Source organism: Chenopodium album, chromosome 4 (assembly GCF_948465745.1).
Source record: "Chenopodium album chromosome 4, dcCheAlbu1.1, whole genome shotgun sequence".
NCBI lineage: Eukaryota > Viridiplantae > Streptophyta > Magnoliopsida > Caryophyllales > Amaranthaceae > Chenopodium > Chenopodium album.
This window is the reverse complement of record NC_137837.1, coordinates 154,516-175,958: the sequence shown is the minus strand read 5'-3', so window position 1 is coordinate 175,958 and position 21,443 is coordinate 154,516. Positions and strand designations below refer to the sequence as shown.

At 33.9% G+C, this 21,443-nt stretch overlaps 1 protein-coding gene across 1 annotated transcript in view; it reads right to left on the bottom strand.

Annotated features, from left to right (window-relative positions):
* The window catches only part of LOC145628343 (calpain-type cysteine protease DEK1-like), a 32,828-nt gene that overhangs the window by 7,871 nt on the left and 3,514 nt on the right, over positions 1 to 21,443 (bottom strand). Inside the window, exons 6-25 of the mRNA XM_081680626.1 lie at positions 20,831 to 20,961; positions 20,612 to 20,726; positions 19,480 to 20,509; positions 19,264 to 19,374; positions 14,809 to 14,867; positions 12,088 to 12,250; positions 10,662 to 10,935; positions 10,400 to 10,550; positions 10,201 to 10,312; positions 9,850 to 10,015; positions 9,658 to 9,728; positions 9,346 to 9,437; positions 9,087 to 9,249; positions 8,913 to 8,984; positions 5,849 to 6,223; positions 5,635 to 5,750; positions 5,251 to 5,548; positions 4,740 to 5,059; positions 1,509 to 1,860; positions 45 to 365 (exon numbers count right to left, since the gene is read on the bottom strand). Of these exons, the coding sequence (XP_081536752.1) occupies positions 45 to 365; positions 1,509 to 1,860; positions 4,740 to 5,059; positions 5,251 to 5,548; positions 5,635 to 5,750; positions 5,849 to 6,223; positions 8,913 to 8,984; positions 9,087 to 9,249; positions 9,346 to 9,437; positions 9,658 to 9,728; positions 9,850 to 10,015; positions 10,201 to 10,312; positions 10,400 to 10,550; positions 10,662 to 10,935; positions 12,088 to 12,250; positions 14,809 to 14,867; positions 19,264 to 19,374; positions 19,480 to 20,509; positions 20,612 to 20,726; positions 20,831 to 20,961 (4,492 nt within the window). The remainder of the gene's footprint in view (positions 1 to 44; positions 366 to 1,508; positions 1,861 to 4,739; positions 5,060 to 5,250; positions 5,549 to 5,634; positions 5,751 to 5,848; positions 6,224 to 8,912; positions 8,985 to 9,086; positions 9,250 to 9,345; positions 9,438 to 9,657; positions 9,729 to 9,849; positions 10,016 to 10,200; positions 10,313 to 10,399; positions 10,551 to 10,661; positions 10,936 to 12,087; positions 12,251 to 14,808; positions 14,868 to 19,263; positions 19,375 to 19,479; positions 20,510 to 20,611; positions 20,727 to 20,830; positions 20,962 to 21,443) is intronic.

Here is a 21,443-nt window from a genome sequence, read left to right as displayed (position 1 = left end):
CAAGGTAGTATCAAAGAGACTTAAATAATAATCTCGACGTTTACCTGTAACTTAGGAGGAGCTTTTTCTGGATCCACAAACAATGACTGGTGGTTTGGGGGAAATTCTTGATCAGTAAAATGTTTTTCACCTCTGGCAGAAACAGCCTCTTTAACAGCCATTTCAACTGACAGCATTCGCTGATTTAGCTCCTGCTCAGTTTCCATCTTTGGTCTTCTCAATTTTCTGGAGAACGAATCCGCATCAAACACAACACTTTCACGTCCAGATCTCCGTTTTCTCCCACTAGAATATTGTCCATCAAAATCTAAATCATCCCTATCATACAGATCGACGTCTTCCGGGTCACTGTCCCACTCATCAACCTACAAAGTCACACAATCAACAACCTAATTAGTTAACCTACATCCTAAATCTACCCAAAAACACATATTGGAAGATTCAAAATATGTGGTAATGAACCAATAATAAGCAGAATTTTCCATCTCCAATAAAAAAACACTTTGATCTCCTAGCAAAATTATTCCTGATTCACCTCACGGTTCTTCGACTTGTACATAAACTTCTTGTTTTGACAATTCAAAAAAAGGTGATCGCTTTTTACTAATAAACCGATATTCAAAATGATTCCATTCAGGATAATATATTTTAGTAAAAAGTCAGATTTCTAAAATCTCATAGGTACCTCATGAATTTGCTTCTAGAGCATGTTGAATAATTTTTACAGATACGGCCATGCATTATTGCTTCAAAAAAAGCACCCACTGAAGTTCACTATGAAATTTGGGGACCTATTATGAGATTTATGCGTATTATCTAGTAAAAAGAAGTGAAAAAAAAATAATTATATACACTCAAAACTCTGAACTACTGTTGGTCATATTTCAATTTATCAAGAAATTGAACACATTTTATGGTAACAAGAGTCTATCAGTCACATATAGGCTTTAACTTATTGGCATTGTAGTCTAACTATTGAGGAGAAGTAATGACCTAAACGATCAAATACTTAGACAACCCAATAAGGTACAAATACCTCTTATCCAGACTTTCCAAACTTTATAAGGTAAATTCCTTCTCCTATGTTACTCATACTCTCCAAACTTACCAGGTAGCATACTTGACAATCCAACAAGGTACAAATATCTCCTACCCCATCTAGAAGTGGAATATTTATTTTTTTCTTTCTTTGTAAAAAACAGCCAAGGACCCAGCAACTGGACATGTATGACAATAAAAGTCAAAGCTGAGTTGCTCAGAGCACTAAGAGACTAAGTACTCATAATGAGCCAATGATACTTGGACTCTTCATTTACCTCAAGTGTATCTGTGTAAAACACATAAAACACCCTAACAAGGTTACCAACACTAAAGACTTTCACTTCAGACCCAAACATTTTGTGATGGCCAGAAACCTAACACTAGGACATAAATCATCGATGTCAATGGACATTACAGAATCTGAGTTAACGTATACAATATATGAGACAAAGATGTATATAACATACCCTTGAAGGTGAATCTTCCCATTGCCAATTATCGTCGAGATGATCAACCATATTGTAGTTAGGTGCACCAACATTTGCATGAAGAGAGGAAATCTCCTCTTCACTCAAGCACCTTCCCCAGAGAAAAACATCCATTACATGCATTTTGGATTCAGCTCCTTCACTATCAGACCTACCAAACGTATCCACACCAGTAGGCGGTCTTACACCAATCCAAACTTCTGTTCCTTGTTGCCAAATACCATTCAACACTTGAAGAGGTAATTCATTCAGAAAACCATCAAAACCACCATCAACAAAGCATGTTGCTTCACCAAGGTCAGCATCAATCGTCATTGTTACCAAATGCCACCTGAATATTGATAAAAGGGATGATGAAATACTTATTGATGAACACAAAGTCTTCCTTACAAATATTGTAGTAGTAAAGTCCACATTATGACAACAAACAAGAGGAGCCTATTCAAAGAAGAACGCAGAAAAGCAACAGTATGCCATTCAAGGTGTTAGCTTTACGCTCCCTCAATCTCACTACAGATAATCTTACTGATTTGAACTGATCCACAACAAAGTCCGAACATATTTAGTACATAAAGGTTTTTAATTAATGAGAAGACAAATCGCCATTCAAGAACAACAAAGATCAAGGGCTTACTTGTTACTAGACATTATTTTGACATGACTTATCAAACAGAGGAATAAATTATTATTTTTTTTAAAAAAAAAACATTTTCAAAATGTATAAATGGACATAGATAATGAAAAGGAGTGTACATAGCCCTTCATGGTGCTTTGAAACCTTTTCCTTTTATAAATGTCCAATTACACATTACATTAGCAACCATTGATATATTTATATTAATCTTCTATGCTACTTGCACCCCAGCTTGATTATGTGTTTTAGAGAATTACTAATTCATCAAACAAAAATCTATTAGGCCCTATTCACTTCACCTTAAAAAAAAATTAGTTTGTAAAAATAAGTTCACTTCAGTAAAAATAATTTCTTTCCATTTCATTCACAAAAAATATTTCAATTCAGTAAAAATATAGTTTCGGTTTAATAAAAATAATTTCACTTTAGCAAAAATAAGGTTAAGTGAACAGGGTTATACTTATATATTAAAAAGCATTCCAAAGGAACTTTACATGCCATGTGGCACTCTACATTATTCATTGCTTTTCATTCCACGTCATCAACTAACATTCAAAAAAATATAAAATTGTCCAAAAAAGATTTGATCATGCAACTTCAAGTTTTAACGCTACATGTCATACCACTAAGCTATATCATTTTTTATTTTATCTTGATTTATTCGTAAACAAAATATCAAAATGTAATGAATGATAATGTGAGAAATAAAATTAAACAACTAAATATGAAATTGCAAAGCTATGTCATTTTTCTTTTTTTTTCTTTTTTTTTTTTGGCAAACAAAATATTAAATTCAAGAAGATTAAGTCATGAACTAAACGTATAATTGCAATTTCTATGCAATGACCCGGGACATAGCCCAGGCCTAAATGCTAGTGGTCTATCCTAAATTTCAGCACAATCAGGGGCACATATATTCATTTAATTTTCAATGTCTTTCTCTTTTTGGTGTATATAAAACCTTATAAGTTTCAATATAAATATTTTCAAACACATGCATGAACTTGAGATATGAATTACTAAACAGAATATTGTTCAATACCAGTTAACTACCATGAAAATAATAAACCATACAAGAGTATATTTCCAGAAGTAAATAGCCCCCAACTTCCCTTCTTCCTCTTTCCCTTATTTTCTAATCCCAGTTCGCATGTCTTCCTCAAATTTATTTGCTTGTGTAAACCACAACTAATGCTCATCTTTGAGCCCATATCTCTTCCACCATCAATGAGAACATGCCAAAGATTCATGGCATGCAACCAAGTTCTCTCAATCTTCCCCTCTTCCTCCCACATTCAGTCACAAAGATTGCAAATTCAAGTAAGCAATCCCATCTGAGTGCTATATGAAGGCCAGCACGGATTTCATACAGAATCATACCTCCATCATGTTTCTGTCTCAGCACAAAAAACGAAAGGATGTACAACTGTACAAGTATCATATTTTACCTCAGTGATTACCATTTTTTTTTAAAAAAAAAAAAAGGAATAGAAACCCAATGTCTCTGAAATTCTTACATTGAAGAACCCAAAGCAAACTTTAACCTATACTGAGCTGAATCAATGACTATTTAAAACTCGTCACAAAACGAGCATCCCCTGAGATAATGCATTGTGCATGAATTTCATTCTAACTACATACACCATACCTCATCACAAAAGCAGGACAGTAACGAAATAGTGATCATCAGCACAATTTTAAAAGGAGTGAGATGCAAAATTTAAGCACAAGACTTGTTCCCATTGTAAGCAAGTTGCACATTAGCCATATGTGTTAGTAAAAATTTAGCCACATTGCACATTTGAACTTACATTATCTTAATTCAGAATAAAAAGATCAAATAAAATAAGTTCAGAAAAAATTAATTCAGACAAATTAAGATCAGAGGAAAAAAAAATATAAGTTCTAACAAAAAAAAAAATTAAGTTCTTACACGCCCAAACAAGATAATACGAAGTACAAGTTCGGAAACTTCAGTAAAAATAATACAAGTTCAAATAAGTTCAAAAAAATAATACAAGTTCAAATAATAGATAAATTAATTTAAGACAAATAAACAAATGAACCAAAGAGAGCCTTAGTTAAATTTCAGAGGCAAAAATAGCCTTTAAACCTAAAGAGGAGAGAATGAAAAAGGTGATAATTTGACGATGAAGAAACAAGGAGAAAAAAGCAGAATCACTTGAGGCAATAAAGGTGTGCCCAGTGCACTGCCGGTCATAGGTAGCAGCACCTGCTGTGTACAGAGAAATTTTATTGGCATCTAGATGTGCCAAAATAGCTCAAAAAGTGAAGCTAGTAAGCTAATTTCTCTGGTCTATATAGTTTGATCTGACTACAGAATAATATTATTACATGCCATGACAACATAGATCATCTTAAGGACTAAACAGATAGCAGAAGTTAGTTACAAAAAAGTGCAGACAGTCAGAGAAACACAATCAGTATGATGAACACGGCATATGCATACAACATATATACATAATTGCGCTGCCACAAACCTATGTACAAGCACACACAAAGAAGAACAAATGCACATAATGCTTTTATGAAACAGTAAAGTTTGATAGACAAACCTTCCATCTGCAATACATGTCCCACTGATGCTCCATTCTTTTGCAACTGCATTTTGCCTGTCACCTTTTGTAATTAATCTAAGACCAACTTGACCAGCTTCAATGCCTTGTTCAGAACCCGCCACCAGGAATTCCCAGCAGAATTTCTTCTGAAATTCAGTACCTAATAGACAAACTGGCCCAGAATCAGGTTGTATCATCACCACAACCGACAAGGTGACCTTCTGACTCTGGCACACACTTGGATCAACCAGTCCACAGTGCCTGCCACTTGCTCTAGGCTCATCATCAAGAACACAGACAGCACCTGGAACTCCAGTCTGCCGATAGCAAAAAAATTCCAAATTCACTAACTTGTTAGTTTAATAGCAAGAAGTTTAATACAGATATTCAGCACTTCATGATTTGGTGTGAACTATGACATTACTCTAAACATGACAATATTTAAGAACAACTAGCAAGACGATGAGTAGCATATACGAGGTAAGAGCTACTTGCAACCAAACACAACCTGGAGCGCCCTACGTGATAATTGAGCTGTACGTATGCGATGTGCAATATTTGACACCATATCTCGTGCAAAAGAATCATCAAGTGCGGAATCTCCGCCAACAGCACGTACTGCAGCAGCCATTGCAGCAGCATCCCGGCTTCCAGCATCAGGAATAGAAGACAGAAGAGAAGCCTCTATCTCCTTCCATTTGCGCTCTTCCTTTTCCAAAAGGGCTTTCCTCCTCTCTTTGCCCCGCCCTTCTTCTTCGCGTCTCTGTAAAAAGATTTCTTCTTCCATTTCCTTCTCTCTCAGATAGCTAGAGTAATTATAGCACAGTCAGCAAAGCACAAACCCACGAATAACTACAAATTGTTTGAAAATTTCCTAGTTGTCACAACCAACCTCTCTTGAAAAAGTTCGAACTGTCTTCGATCTTCTGGCATCCATTTTTTAATTTTTTTGGCACTTAAATCAGAGCAACCAACACTAGCAAGAAAAAGACGCAAGCGGACTTCATCCTATTACAAATCAAATGTCAGATTGGAACAATTAAAGCCCACTAAAACAGAGAGGAAGCAAATAATGATGACTCCAAACATGAAACAAAGGCCTTCACCTGTACCCTCTCTGCCTTTGCAGTTAGACCAAGCAAAAGAAGAAGATAACCACCGAACTTATCCCACATACACACCCACTCCGTATCTATTGCCTCTTCCAAAGCCAAAATACGAGCATGAGCACATAACTCCCGCTGCCCCATATCAGCAGTAGATTCACACTGGAGACTTATACAGCTTATGACTCTGGCTAAAAAAGAACCTGCAGCCAACTCTTCATTTCTTAAACGATCTCTCAACTTCATGACATCCGCCCTTGGAAGCACGAAATTCCCAGCTCTATCACGTATAATAGTAGGATCACCAACTAAGAGTGCAGCCGAGCTTGCAGACCTTTGCGGTGCTGAGAAAGTTCCCGAGATAGCATTTCGAGTCTGCAAATCAAATTAACATGGATCACACAAATTCATGTTAATTCCACTAGCCACCAAATTCAAAATGACAAGGCTTAAACACAACTATCTTAAATAAAATGAAATTGAAATTGCTATCAAGATAATCAGAAGAATGAAAGAGAGACCACACTCCAGTACTACACATTATCATTGACAAAGGTAACGTTATTTTAATGTTTTAAATTGACACCATAAACTATATGATTAAATCTCTTATAAATTAAGAAAAAAAAGACAACATCAGTCCGAACTATCAGCTATCTTCTTTGAAAGGTCCCGGCTTTTAATCAATTCAAGGTGGACCCAACTACGAGGGGTTCTTCTCATAACGGTCCTTAAACCTATTATGATCAGTTTGACCGATTACTTATGTTAAGTGTCACGCTATTAGTAGTTTGAATTTTTTTTTTTTTTTTGGACGGGATAGGAGGTGGCTGGAGAAGATGATGAAAGGGGAGTTTGGTGGGAGGCAGGTAGCCAGAGTAGATGGATGGGGGTGACTAAAGTTATTTTATTTTTAAAAAAACAAAATGCCAGTAAACACACGGCTTAAGTAACCGATCAAACTGTTATACAGGTAAAGGAGTGTTTTCGAAAGGAAACCCTCAAAGTTGGGACCGACAAAAGTAAATTAAATAAAAGTTGAGACTGTATAAAGAGAACAGCTAATAGTAAAGACAGCTAATATTTCCATGAACTAATTGATAGATTTCACACACACCCACACCCAAAAAAAAAAGAAAAAAAAAAAGGAATGTAAACTTCAGATCATTTTTTTATTTCATAATATCCTCCGTTTACTTTTACATAATCTTCTTTGACCATCTTATATAATTTATCTGTGATGAAAAACAGTCATGGGATATAATCTTCTTTGACCATCTTATGTAATTTATCCGTAATAAAAACCATCATGTGAGATCTAGTTAGATTCGTCACGAAATCTACTTTTATCAATAGCCAAAGTAATGCATTGGCATGTGTGTGTGTGTGTGTGTGTGTATATATATATATATATATATATATAGGTTCATGTAAAAACCATGCTTGTGGTAAATACCACTCTTATAGGGAGAACCACATAAGGTACATGCAACAAAATAAAAACATACATCAATTTTCTTTTAAGTGATGTACCTTATAACTTCATAACGTGTATCCTTTATCTTTTGGCCATGTACCCTATAAATATATGACATATAATTTTTAATTTAAAAAAAAAAAAAAAAAAAAAAAAAGAACAACAATTTTTCTATTATATTTTTTTTTAGTATTTTTAAGTGATGTACCTTATAACTTTATAACATGTACTTTTATCTTTCGGGCATATATCTTATTGATACATGATAACTACTTTAATGTTTGCAAAAACAAAATTTATTTTTAAAAAAAAAAAATTAAGTGATGGACCTTATACTAAATAACATGTACCTTTTATCTTAGACTATGCACTTTAATTTATACCTTTCGAAATTGTATCATATACCTTTAGGACAAGTACCTTATGTATATAAGACGTGCACCCCTAAATATTTAAATTTTGAAAACAAAAATTGAAAATATTTCTAAAATATTATTATGAGTTATATTTGTTCATTTTTTATCATGTACCTTATGTGGTTCTCATATTAAGATGGTCCATATTATGAATTATATATATAGGAAAAGCCTCTCGTGAGAATCCCTCATAAAGTGAGAACTTTTTCATATGTGAGAACACTCTTATATTCAAAAGACTCGGGTAGCACACCTGTCTTATGGTGGGTGAGTCTCCCAACAAGAGTTTCTGCATACAAGAGGCTCAAACCCAAGACCTCCCTTAAGCGATATTAAGTTACTCACCACTTCAGCCAACTCTTGTTGGTTCAAAATCCTTACTTGTATGTCCTAAATTTTCACTAACATGATCAAAATCTTAAATGAATTAAATTAAATATTCCAAATTATTACTCACAAGTTTTAAATCTTAAAGTATTTGTTTTAAATCTTATATGTTCTAAATTTTAAATGGTGTTCTAAGATCTTTAATCATATATTCTAGATTTTAAATCATATGTTTTAAATTATTACTCATATATTCCAAACTTTTATTCACATGTTCTAAATTTTAAATCAGGTATTTTAAACTTTTACTCATGTTCTAAACCTCAAATCAAATGTTCTAAAATTTAATCATATGATTTGAATTTTAAATCAAGTTTTTTGAATTTTGAATCAAATTTTTTAAATTTTACTCACGTGATCTAAATCTTAAATTAGATGTTCTAAATTTTTACTCGTATGTTCTAAACTTTAAATCATGTATTATAAATTTATATTTTCTAACTCATATATTCTAAATTTTTACTCACATGTTCAAAATTTTAGATCAATTTTCATATAAGTATGAGTTCTCACACATGGACCTATTCTCGCCGGCCCTCCCCTTTATATATATATATATATATATATATATATATATATATATATATATATATATATATATATATATATCCTTTTGCAATCTACACAAAAAAAAAAAAAAAAAAAAAGGGGCTCCTATTGTAAAATTTCCCCTGGAATCATAATATAACAGAGGAAAACAATATAGCCCAAAGGCCCATAACAAATCTTGAAACAAACTCAGTGTAAGGTTCCTATTTGACAATCCAATTACTTCCATACACACCTTTGTCGCAGATCGTGCAATTGCCTGAACAATAGTTTCCTTGCTAAGGAAATGAACAGCATCCTCCATCATCTGCTCATAAAATATGCATATACATGCCAATAAGTAAGCACATTAAACAATAAGACACAATACCAATATATAAGAATTACACTGTCAACATTCATGCCACACCTCAAGAGTTAAACAGGGACGTGAGACGGCAAATCCAAAGGAAACAACAAGTGTAACTGCTGAGACAGCAGCACCGGCAAATGGCGGATAAATATTAAGACTGGCAACAACACCCCACCCTTCCGTCGCTAAAGCAATGCCGTAAAGCATCAGAAAAGCACCACTATCAAAGAAGTGACATCATACTCAGCAGATTACACCAATTATCAAAAAAAGAAAATACAATTAGTAGAAATAGGCTAAGAGATATAAGACAAACCTAACATTTTTTCCACAATCTGCATGAGCATCATATACATATACAGGAAGCACCCTTGGAGAATAAACAACAATGGGAGGTGAAAGAAGAACCTACAAAAAAAAAAGTGTGGGTGCGTATATATAATAAATATACATGTATATATAATTTTAAAAATAACATGATATCCCATACAAAAAAAAAACAAAACAAAACAAAAGAAAAACACAAAAAAAAAAAAAAAACAGCCACGCACTATACGAAGGAAGAAGAAAAGACAACAGGAAGTGAAGAACATTAAATACTTAGAATCTAAAGCAATCGCAGACTTACAGTCAGTGCTCTACCCGCAAGGAGGAACAAGAATGAAAAATACCCTACTGATGCTCCTACAAAGGGTTTGGCTGGAAACGAAGAGGGGAAACAAACTATTAATATATTGATTTAAAATATTGAGTATTATCACAGCAAACTATATCATGCAAACAGTTACAAAGCAAAAAAAGAAAACTATAATTTTCTCACCTTCTAACCGTCCAACCAAAAATGCTGCCACAGCTAAAAGAAATGCAAGAAAACAAACAAAGAACATTTGTGCCCGGGTCAAATAGAAATTATTTGAAGCCCAAAGGTGGATGGCACCAATAGCCAGCACGATTAATAGAAGAACCAAAAGAAATGCCACCCCTACCTGTGCAACAACAATACAAAACTGATGTCACTATTATTTTAGAGTATCGAGACCTATCTAAAAGGCCTTCGACCCTTCCGCTTTCTCCCAACCCCCCCCCCCGGCACATCAGTTGTTTCCTTTATCTAAGTAAACTTTGAATTTCCTAAGGTAGTAGCAAAGCAATAAAGAAGGATCCAACTTACCGTCCAAGGCTTGACAATAATTATGACAGCTGATATAGCACAGAGCAACAAAAGAAGACCAATAGCAATAAAGATATAGACACTGCGAGAGAGTCTCCATTCGTCATCCTTCCTGCAAGTATGTCAAGGAAAATCAAACACAATATCCCCTTACATTACAGATCAAAGAGTGGACCAACAAGTTTAAATTCTTGCTCACCATTTGTGCAAGCCAGTACACAAGGATAAAATTGCTGGAATGCACAACAAGGGAAGCAAAGCAGCTAAAAAATCGCCATTTGTCGGAATGTGATCAACCCTAGAATTTGTTATCTCCGCATATGACACACCACAAAATACCACAAGGACAACTGCACCAGACCGGGTAAATTAAAGATGAACAGCATTAGAATGTTAAGACCTAAAATCAAATGATAACTCATAGAGTTGCAGCCAAAAAAATTTAGCATGGTCATACTTACCAGAAAATAAAACCAAACATATTGCGGAGAAGATAGAGAACCGATAAGTTGCAAACCAAGATATCACTGGCAGCACACCCGTGACCAGTAGAGTAATTGCTGAAGCCATACCCCAACCAAGGTAAACAGGGGATGCATAAGGAGATACAAAGCTTTTTCCATCACCATTCCATCCTTTGTAAGACAACTCATCTAACGGCTTAAAAGAAACAATAATACCGAGGGATATCACCGATCCAACAAAAATCGTTACACAGACGAGAAAAGCAATGCCCTGGAAAAGCAACAACTGATCACAACGAATCCAACATGGAATATTTTTTTTTAGGGGGGGGGGGGGCAGCTGGAAAAAGCATAAAATCCACCTATTGACTTTTACTTAATAAGCATGGAATATAATCTAGTGGTTATAAAGGCCATTCTATGATGGATTTTGAATTAGCCATCTCCGAAACTCCAATTCATAGCATATGATTTAAATAGAAAATCAGTGTTTTTTGCTGCATAAAGGCCATTCTGAGACAGATTTTGATTTAGCCCCCGACCCCCCTCCCGCGCGCGCGGAAATTCCAACCCATAACATCAGATTTAAATGTAAGCCGCATCGGCACGTCACCACAACATCCACAATAGACCATTAACTTACTAAGTTACTAAACTTGTCGTTATTATCAAAACCATTCAGTGTAGTGATATACTTGAATCATCACTTTAGTTGCTATAAATGTTGGAAACTTTTATATTCATGCAGCATAACAAGGTAAGACCCTCAAAAGTCAGATATTAAGCTAGATTTTAAAGAACATTTTCCATAACTCTTTAACTGTGAAGATAACGTGGAGCTTTATCAATTAGTCAAATCATGCACATGGTTGTAAAGCATGAAATGCCTCTTCATTAAGGACTACTGCACAGCAACCTTTACAGCGATCACAGACACGACTAAGTAAAACCATTTATTATAATATTCGACTTGCACTGAGAACATGAAATGTCATTTATAACAACCAAAGCACGAACACACACAACAATCCCCTAACTTAAAGGAAACTCGTCAGGCATATTAGGGTTGGAGTATTTTGGTACACGAAGGGTCAAATTAAAAATAAAAATTAACAATAATGTGAGTAAAAAGAAATCAAAAGAAAATAATACAAACAAAAAAAGGAAACTTTAAGTTCGACAAGATCAAATAATTACTTTCCGGCAGATAGCTTGAAAAAAAAAAGTAATATAAGAATGAATTAGACATTGAATTACGAAATCAATCGTGTAAATGTCAAGTTCAGCAAACTTCCATTTCCACAGCTACCAATTACCAAATTGTGCAAACCTTGCGTTTTATTCAATACACAAAACAGAAAATGACATAGCATAGGACTTAACACTCAAAACATCAAGTATAGCTTGCTAAGAATATAAAAACCTCTGTCCGTCCAAGGGCTTGATGATTTTCAGTTCGACTAGATGAACTGTCTGGCAAGATCCAAAATTTGTATCCATTGCGAATCCATAACGGAACAGCAATTGAAAGGCATGCAACCATGAGGGGTACAGTCAAGGACAATCCAAGAAGAACTGATGATTTGCTGCAGTAAAAAACAACAAAGTAAGAAATCATAAATCTTTAATGCCTTTGTTCGCTAATAATATATTCAGGCCATATAAATCAATCGAATAAACTTAAAAACAAGTCACTAGATGCATACACAGCTACATACATATGGTAATTATTTAAACATATACACAAAACATTAATACTCTGAAGAGGTTGTGATCACGCTAATGATCATGGAAACACTTCTTCCAGCAATGAAGATGATTTGCATCTGTTGCTGAATTATATTATGTGTGCAGTAAGGTCAAAGCCTTCATAAAGCCCAGGCGCAACAGACATTATACATATAGACTATATTAAACAAATGGTTTGTGTGTGACACATGCATATATCTGTTCTTTTGCGTCAGTATTTATATCTCTACATACATGATCTAAAGCCCTACCAATCCTTCCACCACCACCACCCCAACAAATTCTGCAAACCTGCACACTTCAGTAACACCGCAGAGTCCCAGGATATGAATTCCCATATAATACGCCTGAACACATCACATTTAGATAATGTGTTATGGTCTAATCCCATAAGTGGGATCCGCTACATGAACCAAATTTGATTATTCCGTGTAATCATCGAAAAAGATCCTCCTCCCAATCCCTTGCAATGTCTAAGGGATGGAGGAGGAGGAGGATCTTTGTCGATGATTATAACTCATTACTTTTTTGAAAATCTGTAATAACATTAATAAACCAAAATAAAAACGTACTTCCCCCTTGTTTTAAATTGCAACATTTGGTATGAGCACAAGATTTAAGAAAGAGTGAAAGGAGGGGAATATCAAATTTGCTCATGTGATACAAACAAATTAATGAGAGAATGTGGCGTAACAACGGTTGTTATCACATGTGAACAAGGATAGTTAGGATACTTTGTGTGTGGACACAAGCAAAAGGCGAATAAAACATACCAAATAAGAAAATGGTGCAATCAATATACAACTACCCAGAAAAGGAAAATAGTGCGATTAAAAAAAAAAAGTAATACATAGGAAATTTTGGGAGAAACTACCTTATAAATTTGGAATTTTGCGAAAAACTACCTTCTTATAAATTTGGAATCTTGGAAAAAACTACCTTATAAAAAAGTTGTAAAAATTTACCATAAACACATTTTGTTGAGAAATTGTACCACTAGTCGAAATTAAGTGAGTTTACTAATTTTTCCAACCATCACGTTTATTTCCCCCGTTTAATCAAACGTATTTTTTTCCGCCCCTAATTTCCTAAATAATTTTGCTCACTTTAACCCCTAATGAAAAAAATATGTTTATAAGGGAAAAAGACGTATGATTAAAAAAACGGAAAAAATATAGGGAAAAAAGGAAAATTGGTCAACCCGCCTTATTCGGAGTAGTGGTACCATTTTAAAGCAAAATGTGTTTAATAAGGTAGATTTTTTTTTTTTAATACAGAAATTTCGCACAAAATCAAAAATTTAGAAGGTGGTTTATCGTAAAATTTCCTAATGCATATCTATTTACGTGTTATTTTACATATTAAAATAAGTTGTCTTTCTTGTAGTAGTGAATTAAGTATAGATTTCGGTTTTTATTCCATTGTACCCGCTTATTGAAATTTTGATTTTAACGGTTTCCGTCCCTATACCCGTCCTCATTTTTAACCCTATATTGCATCAATGCTACATTCTACTACAATCTACTCTTAATATACATGGTCTAGCCTACGATTATCAAAATTTGAGGACGACGGGTGTAATTGTCAATATGTAAAAACTCTTCCAACTGAAGAGGTTTGAAAAAGTAATACCAAATCATATACGCCTTCCGGATCCTTATAATAATTACAATCAGGTATATGGCCCACCTTTATCCATTATAGGTATATGTCCCGCCTTATTATATCCATTCTTACACCACTTTTTCCCACTTTACTCACAATACTCCACTGAGGCACGAATCTTAATCATTATTCATTTTTTCCTACATTCTGATTTGGATTAAACCACAATAAGGGATACTAAAAAATAAGGGTTAAACATAATTCAATAAGTTTAATCTTTTCGACTTAAAGGAGAAGAAAAGCAACGTTTCGAAATTAATTCACACAAATCAATCTCACAATTAGCTTTTGTAAACTAAAAAATCTAATTTTATTAATGAAAATAATCGTATTTATAGACACACAATCCCATGTCCGACAGAATAAACAAAATTAAAAGATAAAATTAGATCCTAACAAATTGATAAAAAATTTTAATCTTTAACCTAGGTAAAAATAAATCTTAACCTTGACGCTTGATCCGCATCACATTCTACTGCACCATTTTTTATTCCTTACAAAATTTCCTTTCTTACAAAAATTATATTTTAATTATCTTTCTAAACCCCTCAACTCATATTATAATTATTACTCTTTTCTTACAAAATTCCAATCCATAGCTTTCTCTTTCTTTCTAATTAATTCTCCCTGATTGTTGTGAATGCTATAATCCAACCATTATAAGGAAACGGGTGAGTAGAAATCAATAAAGTAGTAACGTCAAAATATTTTAAACAAGGAAGTGAAATACCTCAAAATGGAAAGTAGCAATCCAACACAAGTGCTCAGCAACCATGCAAAGAAACCATACTGAAATTCCGGAGAGAAAGCAGTAAGAAATTTGTACAAAAAAAAAAAAAAAAAAAAAAACAGATATACAATAAAACATAATCTCCACTACCAGCCAAATTAAAAAGAGGTTCTTGTGAAATAACTATATACATGGTGCACTTATGTACACTAGTCCCTCCATTCTTTTTTTTTTCCTAGCCATTTTCGATTTTCATCGGTTCTTTAAGTATCTACTTAATTTCTCTTCCTTTTTACATCCCTCTTTTACCCTCCTTGCGTCCACTACATAGGACTCATTTTAAGCACAACCCTAAAGCTCTTTATCTTTATTTTTCTTACTCTCTTTACCTCCTTTTTGTTCCCCTTCCATGTACTACTTGAAACAGAGTGGCTTCCATATATGATAGTGCTTCCTCTTTAATGTACGAAAATTACTTCACAATATGACATGCTGTTTCTTTCTCCGTCTCTATCCCTCTTCCACCATAGCATGAAAAGAATGAAATTTTTTTCAATATGGCAGTAGATTCATATAAGAAAAATTACTAGATAACAAAGTTTTACATCAGATAAAGGAGTTTCACTTTAGATCTTTCTTTAAGGATCAAACCATCACCATTCGATTGGATGTTTAGATGTAATAATCCTTCACAAAATTTTAGTATTTCTACTAGCTTAAGTTCAATGTCATGCAAGGTAATTTCACTACATTAAATTAAAAAATAAAATAAAATTATCTAAACTATCATCAACAAAACACAACTATAACAGTATTTTGTTCTTCTTATTTGCCTATATAATAAAATTAAATATAGAATGTAACAGTGCAAAAGAATCCATTAGACCATGAGAATATTAAAATATGTATTACACCCAATGGGTAGGAATAATAAACCTATTTTAACGATATTTGGTCAATTTTTTTCCCTAACAAAATATAATAATATGAAAATTATTTGAAATAAAAATTAAAAAAAGTGCATACATATATTAGGGTTTATAAAATTATAATGTTAAGCTATATTGTTATACAGTTATACTCCCTTTGTTTTCTTAGGCTCTTCGTATATATTATAATTAGTCGAGTAACCAATTAAAAATTTAAAACATTAAAAAAAACAAAAACTCACTTTATTTTAATAATAAAAAAATAAAATAAAATAAAAATTATAAAAACGAATCAAAATATTAAGATAAAAATTGCATCGAAACTTAGATTATTGTGCATTTAATACACTTTGTGATAGTGGAAAACATAAATAAGAAACATATAAATAGCAGAGAAATTAAAAAAATACTAATTTGTCAAGAAATATGTTATTTGTACTCAAAGTAGGAAGATTCATTTTGTTCAAAAAAAAAATTAGAAAGATTCCTATTAAGAAGAATATTTTGCAAATTCTCAATGAAAGATAAGAACAAAATAAACAAATAATAATAATAATAAATTCATCGGGTTTTTTATAATATTGTTTCAAAATTACCTTAAAATAACTCGTATTAATAATTAGAAAGAATTGAATATGATGTACAATGCTATGATATGGCATATAGAGTAATATTTAGATATAAAAGAGTAAATGTTAAAGTTGGGTACTAAAGTTTGCCATATGTTGCAAAATGGGTACTGAAGTTTGGAGAGTAGCAAAGAGGGTACTACTCAGGTGACTGAAGGTAATTTTTCCGGTGGCAACCTACTAGAACAAGTAAAATGGAATTTCCTTTATCAAAAAAAATAAAATAAAATCACTTTGCATTTATGTTACCCACTTTCCCATACTGACACAGTGACACGCCTCTTCTCTTTCTCTTTTTTTTTTTTGACACGTACACCTCCACTCTTTCTCTTCCCCCTATTCTTTCAATGGAAATTGCAGGTTCAAGCTTAGAGTTTGTGCTAAAGCTACTATCCTGAACATAATGCTAGGGTTCATGGTTAATTTTCTGCTCCTGTGAAGCCTAGTAGTAGCAGTAGTATTAGCAGCTCTACAATGTCGTCATCTTCCCTAAAGAAGAATAAGAAGATGAGCGAAAGCATGCTTATTATATCAATATGGGTCAGTGCAACTCGTGATTTGGTTGAAGGTATTGAAGCAGCTCTACAATGTCTAAGAGAGAAATTTCCTGAATTGTATTGAAGGTAATTCTCTCTTATTCCCTCTAATTTTTAGTACTCTTAAAATTGGTTTAATTGTAGGGAATATTGGTGATATTTATTTTTCACTACTTGTTTTGAATTAGTTGTCTTCTATTGATATGATCTTTTATTTTTCACATAAGTTTTTTTTTTAATTTCTCTTTGCAGAACTGCCAATACAGACAAGCTAATGGAGATTATATATATATATATATATATATATATATTATGAAGCAGTTATTTTTTGAAAAGCAGCACCTAATTTGTAACACACATTTTTTTGGCTGTTGGAGTTCATCAAAGAAAGAAATTTTAACAAATTTGAGAAGAACATATAAATTTCAATGTTTTTGATCCCCAAATAACTGGTCTATATGCACTGTTTATCTGTAATGGCTAGTTTTTAATTTATCTGACATTGTTGTACTTCCAAGAATGAATTTTTAAATATGTTTAGTTGTTCAATGATGGTAACCGGTTCTAATAGGTAAACTCTCAGGCAATCCAAACTTTAGTACCCAATTTACAACATCCCAAACTTTGGTACCCAATCTGCAACTATTGCCATACTTTAGTACCCAACTTTTACATTTACTTAGATATAAAGTGATAGATTTGGAAATTAATAAAGAAAGCATTTAAATTAAGTTTGCCATAATTATATAATTAAGTGAATATTTTGTGAATTAATTATAGTAGGTAACATTGGGAAGAAAAAAGAGAGAAAATAGAAAAAAGGAAGAATTTTTGGAGGGAAAAAACTACAGGTGTCTGTTTTAGTTGTTTTAGTATTATATATTGAAAATTACTCCAACTTTTTCCCTTAGAGAACTCTAAAAGACACGAATCCGGTCCAATCCTAGTATCCTACAACTTGAAAATTGTACAAGTTAAACAACAAAAAATTAAACATCCCAAATTTTACAATTCCAAATCCAAATAATTTTACTATTGCTGTAGTATATATTTTATAAAAACTTCATTAAAATCTAGGAAGCTCGAACAGAGAGTCAAGACTTGGAAATTTAAAATTTTAAAGACTCAGGAGTCCTGACATGTATTAATAGGATCTGAAACTTGGAGTTGGAACTAGGGGTATGCTGATTCAGGAAGTATATTAAAAATTTTACAATAAACAGAAATAATAAAGAGTAGTTGCTCATAAAGTGAGTTTTTTAATTTAACTTTACTGTTTTATATACTATCTTCCCATGAATACGGAGTAAGGGATAAGTGAGGTTGGATGAGAAAAATAAAAGAGTAACTTTCTAATTCCCGCACAAGTAATAAAGACTAAGACTAGCAAAAGCATTTATTGTTCAGAATTTTGGAACCATAGAGAGAGAGAAGTAAAGAGGTAAATCACAGGGTTTTTCCCACCCACCCCCACAAGCCCCCAATTAAGAAGATAAAAAAGAGGGGGGTAGGGGGGATAGAGAGGAACTAGAACATGCATTTGGGTTCATCTGAAACAGGAAAATGTCAAATAAGTCAAGAGAACAGCTTCCCCTTGCCGGAGAATAATACCGGCAGGTTTATGGAAAGCTGTTGAATCCAACCAAAAGCCCTATGGTTTCGGCTCTTGTTTTGGTGAATCCAACCTTTTATTTTACAGATGAATCCCCTCTCTCCCCAGAGTCCAACCTGGATTTCATGTCCGCACCCGGGTCATGTAGTTCAGAACCGGTACATCATGGTGGTGGGCCAAGTCCGAGCATCACAGCATTTAGGTAGGTTTTTTTAGTACTTTGAACTTCAAATATGAATGATTATTACCATCTTATAAAGGTGTGATATTTAAAGCATGTATGAAAAATCGAGTTGATCCAGCCAGTAAACTCCCGATTACGAGAAGTCACAGCAGCATAACGCATTCAGAAGAGTCCAGAATATGATCATACATAACGATTGACTCTCATGAGGTACAAGATGAGTTTCTAAGGATTATTTAATAGAGGAAGAGAACAAATGATTGAGAATAGTTTCCAACAAGATGTGGAATAACTTATATATGGGGAAAAAATGAAATACCTTATAAATGGGGGGAAAATGAAGGTCATCCCAAAAGGGCACTTTAGGGTAGCAAAACGTACAGCCCCATAACTCGTTAAGAAATTTTATTGTGGCAGACTGACAAACTTAAGACTTGACTGAAAGTAATTGGCAATTTGGCACAGGCTTGACACCTTATATCTAGAAAATTCAAGTCCTACAATCACACAATATATTTGAAAGTACTTGGATTAGTATTGAAAAACAGGAAGAAAGTTGGTGTACCTTTCGAGGTTTAGATGACATTGATGTATCTTCTGCTTGTAAAGACCGCAGGTAAGCCATAATCAAGCAAATCACAGGGGACAGAAGAACCACACAGATTCCAAACTCAAACTGCAGGATTCAAACCTTGAATTTCAGCAGAATGGAAAAAGGGAAGGAAAAAAAAAAAAACATTTGCGAGCAAGAACAATAATAAAAAGAGAAATTGCGCCCAACCTGTTGATGAATAGCATTTACAACTTTAATCACTCTAGGACGAGAAATGGCAACACACACTGTTTCTAGTATGAAGACGAGACTAAAAAGAGCTAATGCCCTCTCGGGAGTACCAGCTGCATAGTGCCAAAGCAATCTTAATAGTTGCAACCATTTTTCTAAACCCCGAAGCCGCAGTTCCTCAGACAGAGAAATTTGGTTGGGTAAAGCATTGTCAACACTATTGGAGTCAATGATAGTAATGTCGGTGTTATCACACTGATCTCTATCAGCATCCAAACTACTTCTTTGCAACAATGCCAGGATTTTTGGATCCAAACCTTTCTCCTTCAACATCATTGCAAAATTTGGATCCAAACCTTTATTCTGCAATAAGTTAGTCAATTCACGATCACCCTGTTTTGACCTCTTCTTAAGCATGGCTGCAATCCTTGGATCATTGAGTTTTTCCTGATGTACAAGAGCTAAATTAAGATCTGGAAGGTAATTCACTGAGGCTGACGTACTTGAATCATAGCCTTGACTTTCAAGGCCACCGCTGGAATAGCCCACCATAGAGTTGTGATCACAGCTCTTTTCAACAAAGGATGGGCCAACATCGGGATCTTGAACAACAGAGCGACAGGAACTACTTCGTAAAACTAAACTAGGCCTTCCACTATCCACACTCCTTTCACTGTTTATGCCCTCATGAGAGCTTGTGGTTCGGAGAAAAGTAGCATTATTCCAACCAACGGCTTCACCAGTGCAATTTCCGCCTCCGCCATTTCTGTTTATAGCTTCAACCCCATGTCCAAGATTACCAGCTTCAGCACTGCTACTGCGCTTCATACTTGAACCACATCCTTCAGAAGAACTTGATGAAGTATTATGCTCTTTTCGTCGAAATCCTTCCCTGAGACGAATAACTGTGCTCTGTAAGGCATCTCTTCTTTCAGCTGACGGATTTGTAACCAATAGATGACGACAGACAGCAGCTCCTAATAGCACAGATGCCATAACTAAATAACTTATACAATGTCCCAAATACCTGAAAACAAAAACAAAAAACAAACAAAAAAAACAGATTTGTGATAGAAGATAAACACAATTATTCAGAGCAAGATCATGAAAAATTCAAACAGAGGCGAACCAATAGTGTACGCCGAAGCATATAAGAAAGACACGAGATGCGCCAGCGATAAACAATGCAGCAATAGGACTTTTCAGAAGCCGGAAGCCAAACAAGCATGCTCCCATATTCCAATCTGCCCCAAAAATTGTAGTAAACATATTATATTGCTATATTAGATACATTCAAAGATAAGGCACTATATAAAGACCTAATGTTGGAAAAATTTTACAAACACACCAAGGACAATTATTGCAGCTGAAGTAATGGCTCCCAACCAACGTGCCTCCTTTGCTGTCAAGCCATACATGACTGAGTACACAAGAAGCACAGATAGTGATCCAAAATAGAGGGTCCCCAAGTGTGAAACCCTGCATATGTAAAACCATAAGATATAAAGTGGATCCCAAGCATGAGCAAGAAACGCTAAAGCATGTCGCATTTACAAGGACCCAAACATAAGCAAAATGAAAATAAATGGTATCATTAACAATGAATCAAATTCCAAACAATCAAGGTATAATTAGTCCTGTAGTGATTTGGGGCCACATGAATCATCACAAGGAACCGTCCGGGGTAAAAAAAAATAGAAAAGGAGGTGAGAAAGATAAGGAGAAAATCCAAGTTTAACTCTGAGATATTTCAATTAACATAACTCTACAATCTTTTTTCTTTCTAAAAAATAAAAATAAAAAAGTGAGAGGAGATAAATTGGGATGTTAATATCGGAGATTAACCTGGGCTCCCTCGAAAGATAAGTGATAAAATGAAAGTGAACAAAGAATGAGAAAGAACATAGTCAGCCAAAAGGGTAGTGCATAGTGAAAACCCAAAAACAGGATAAGAAAAAAAA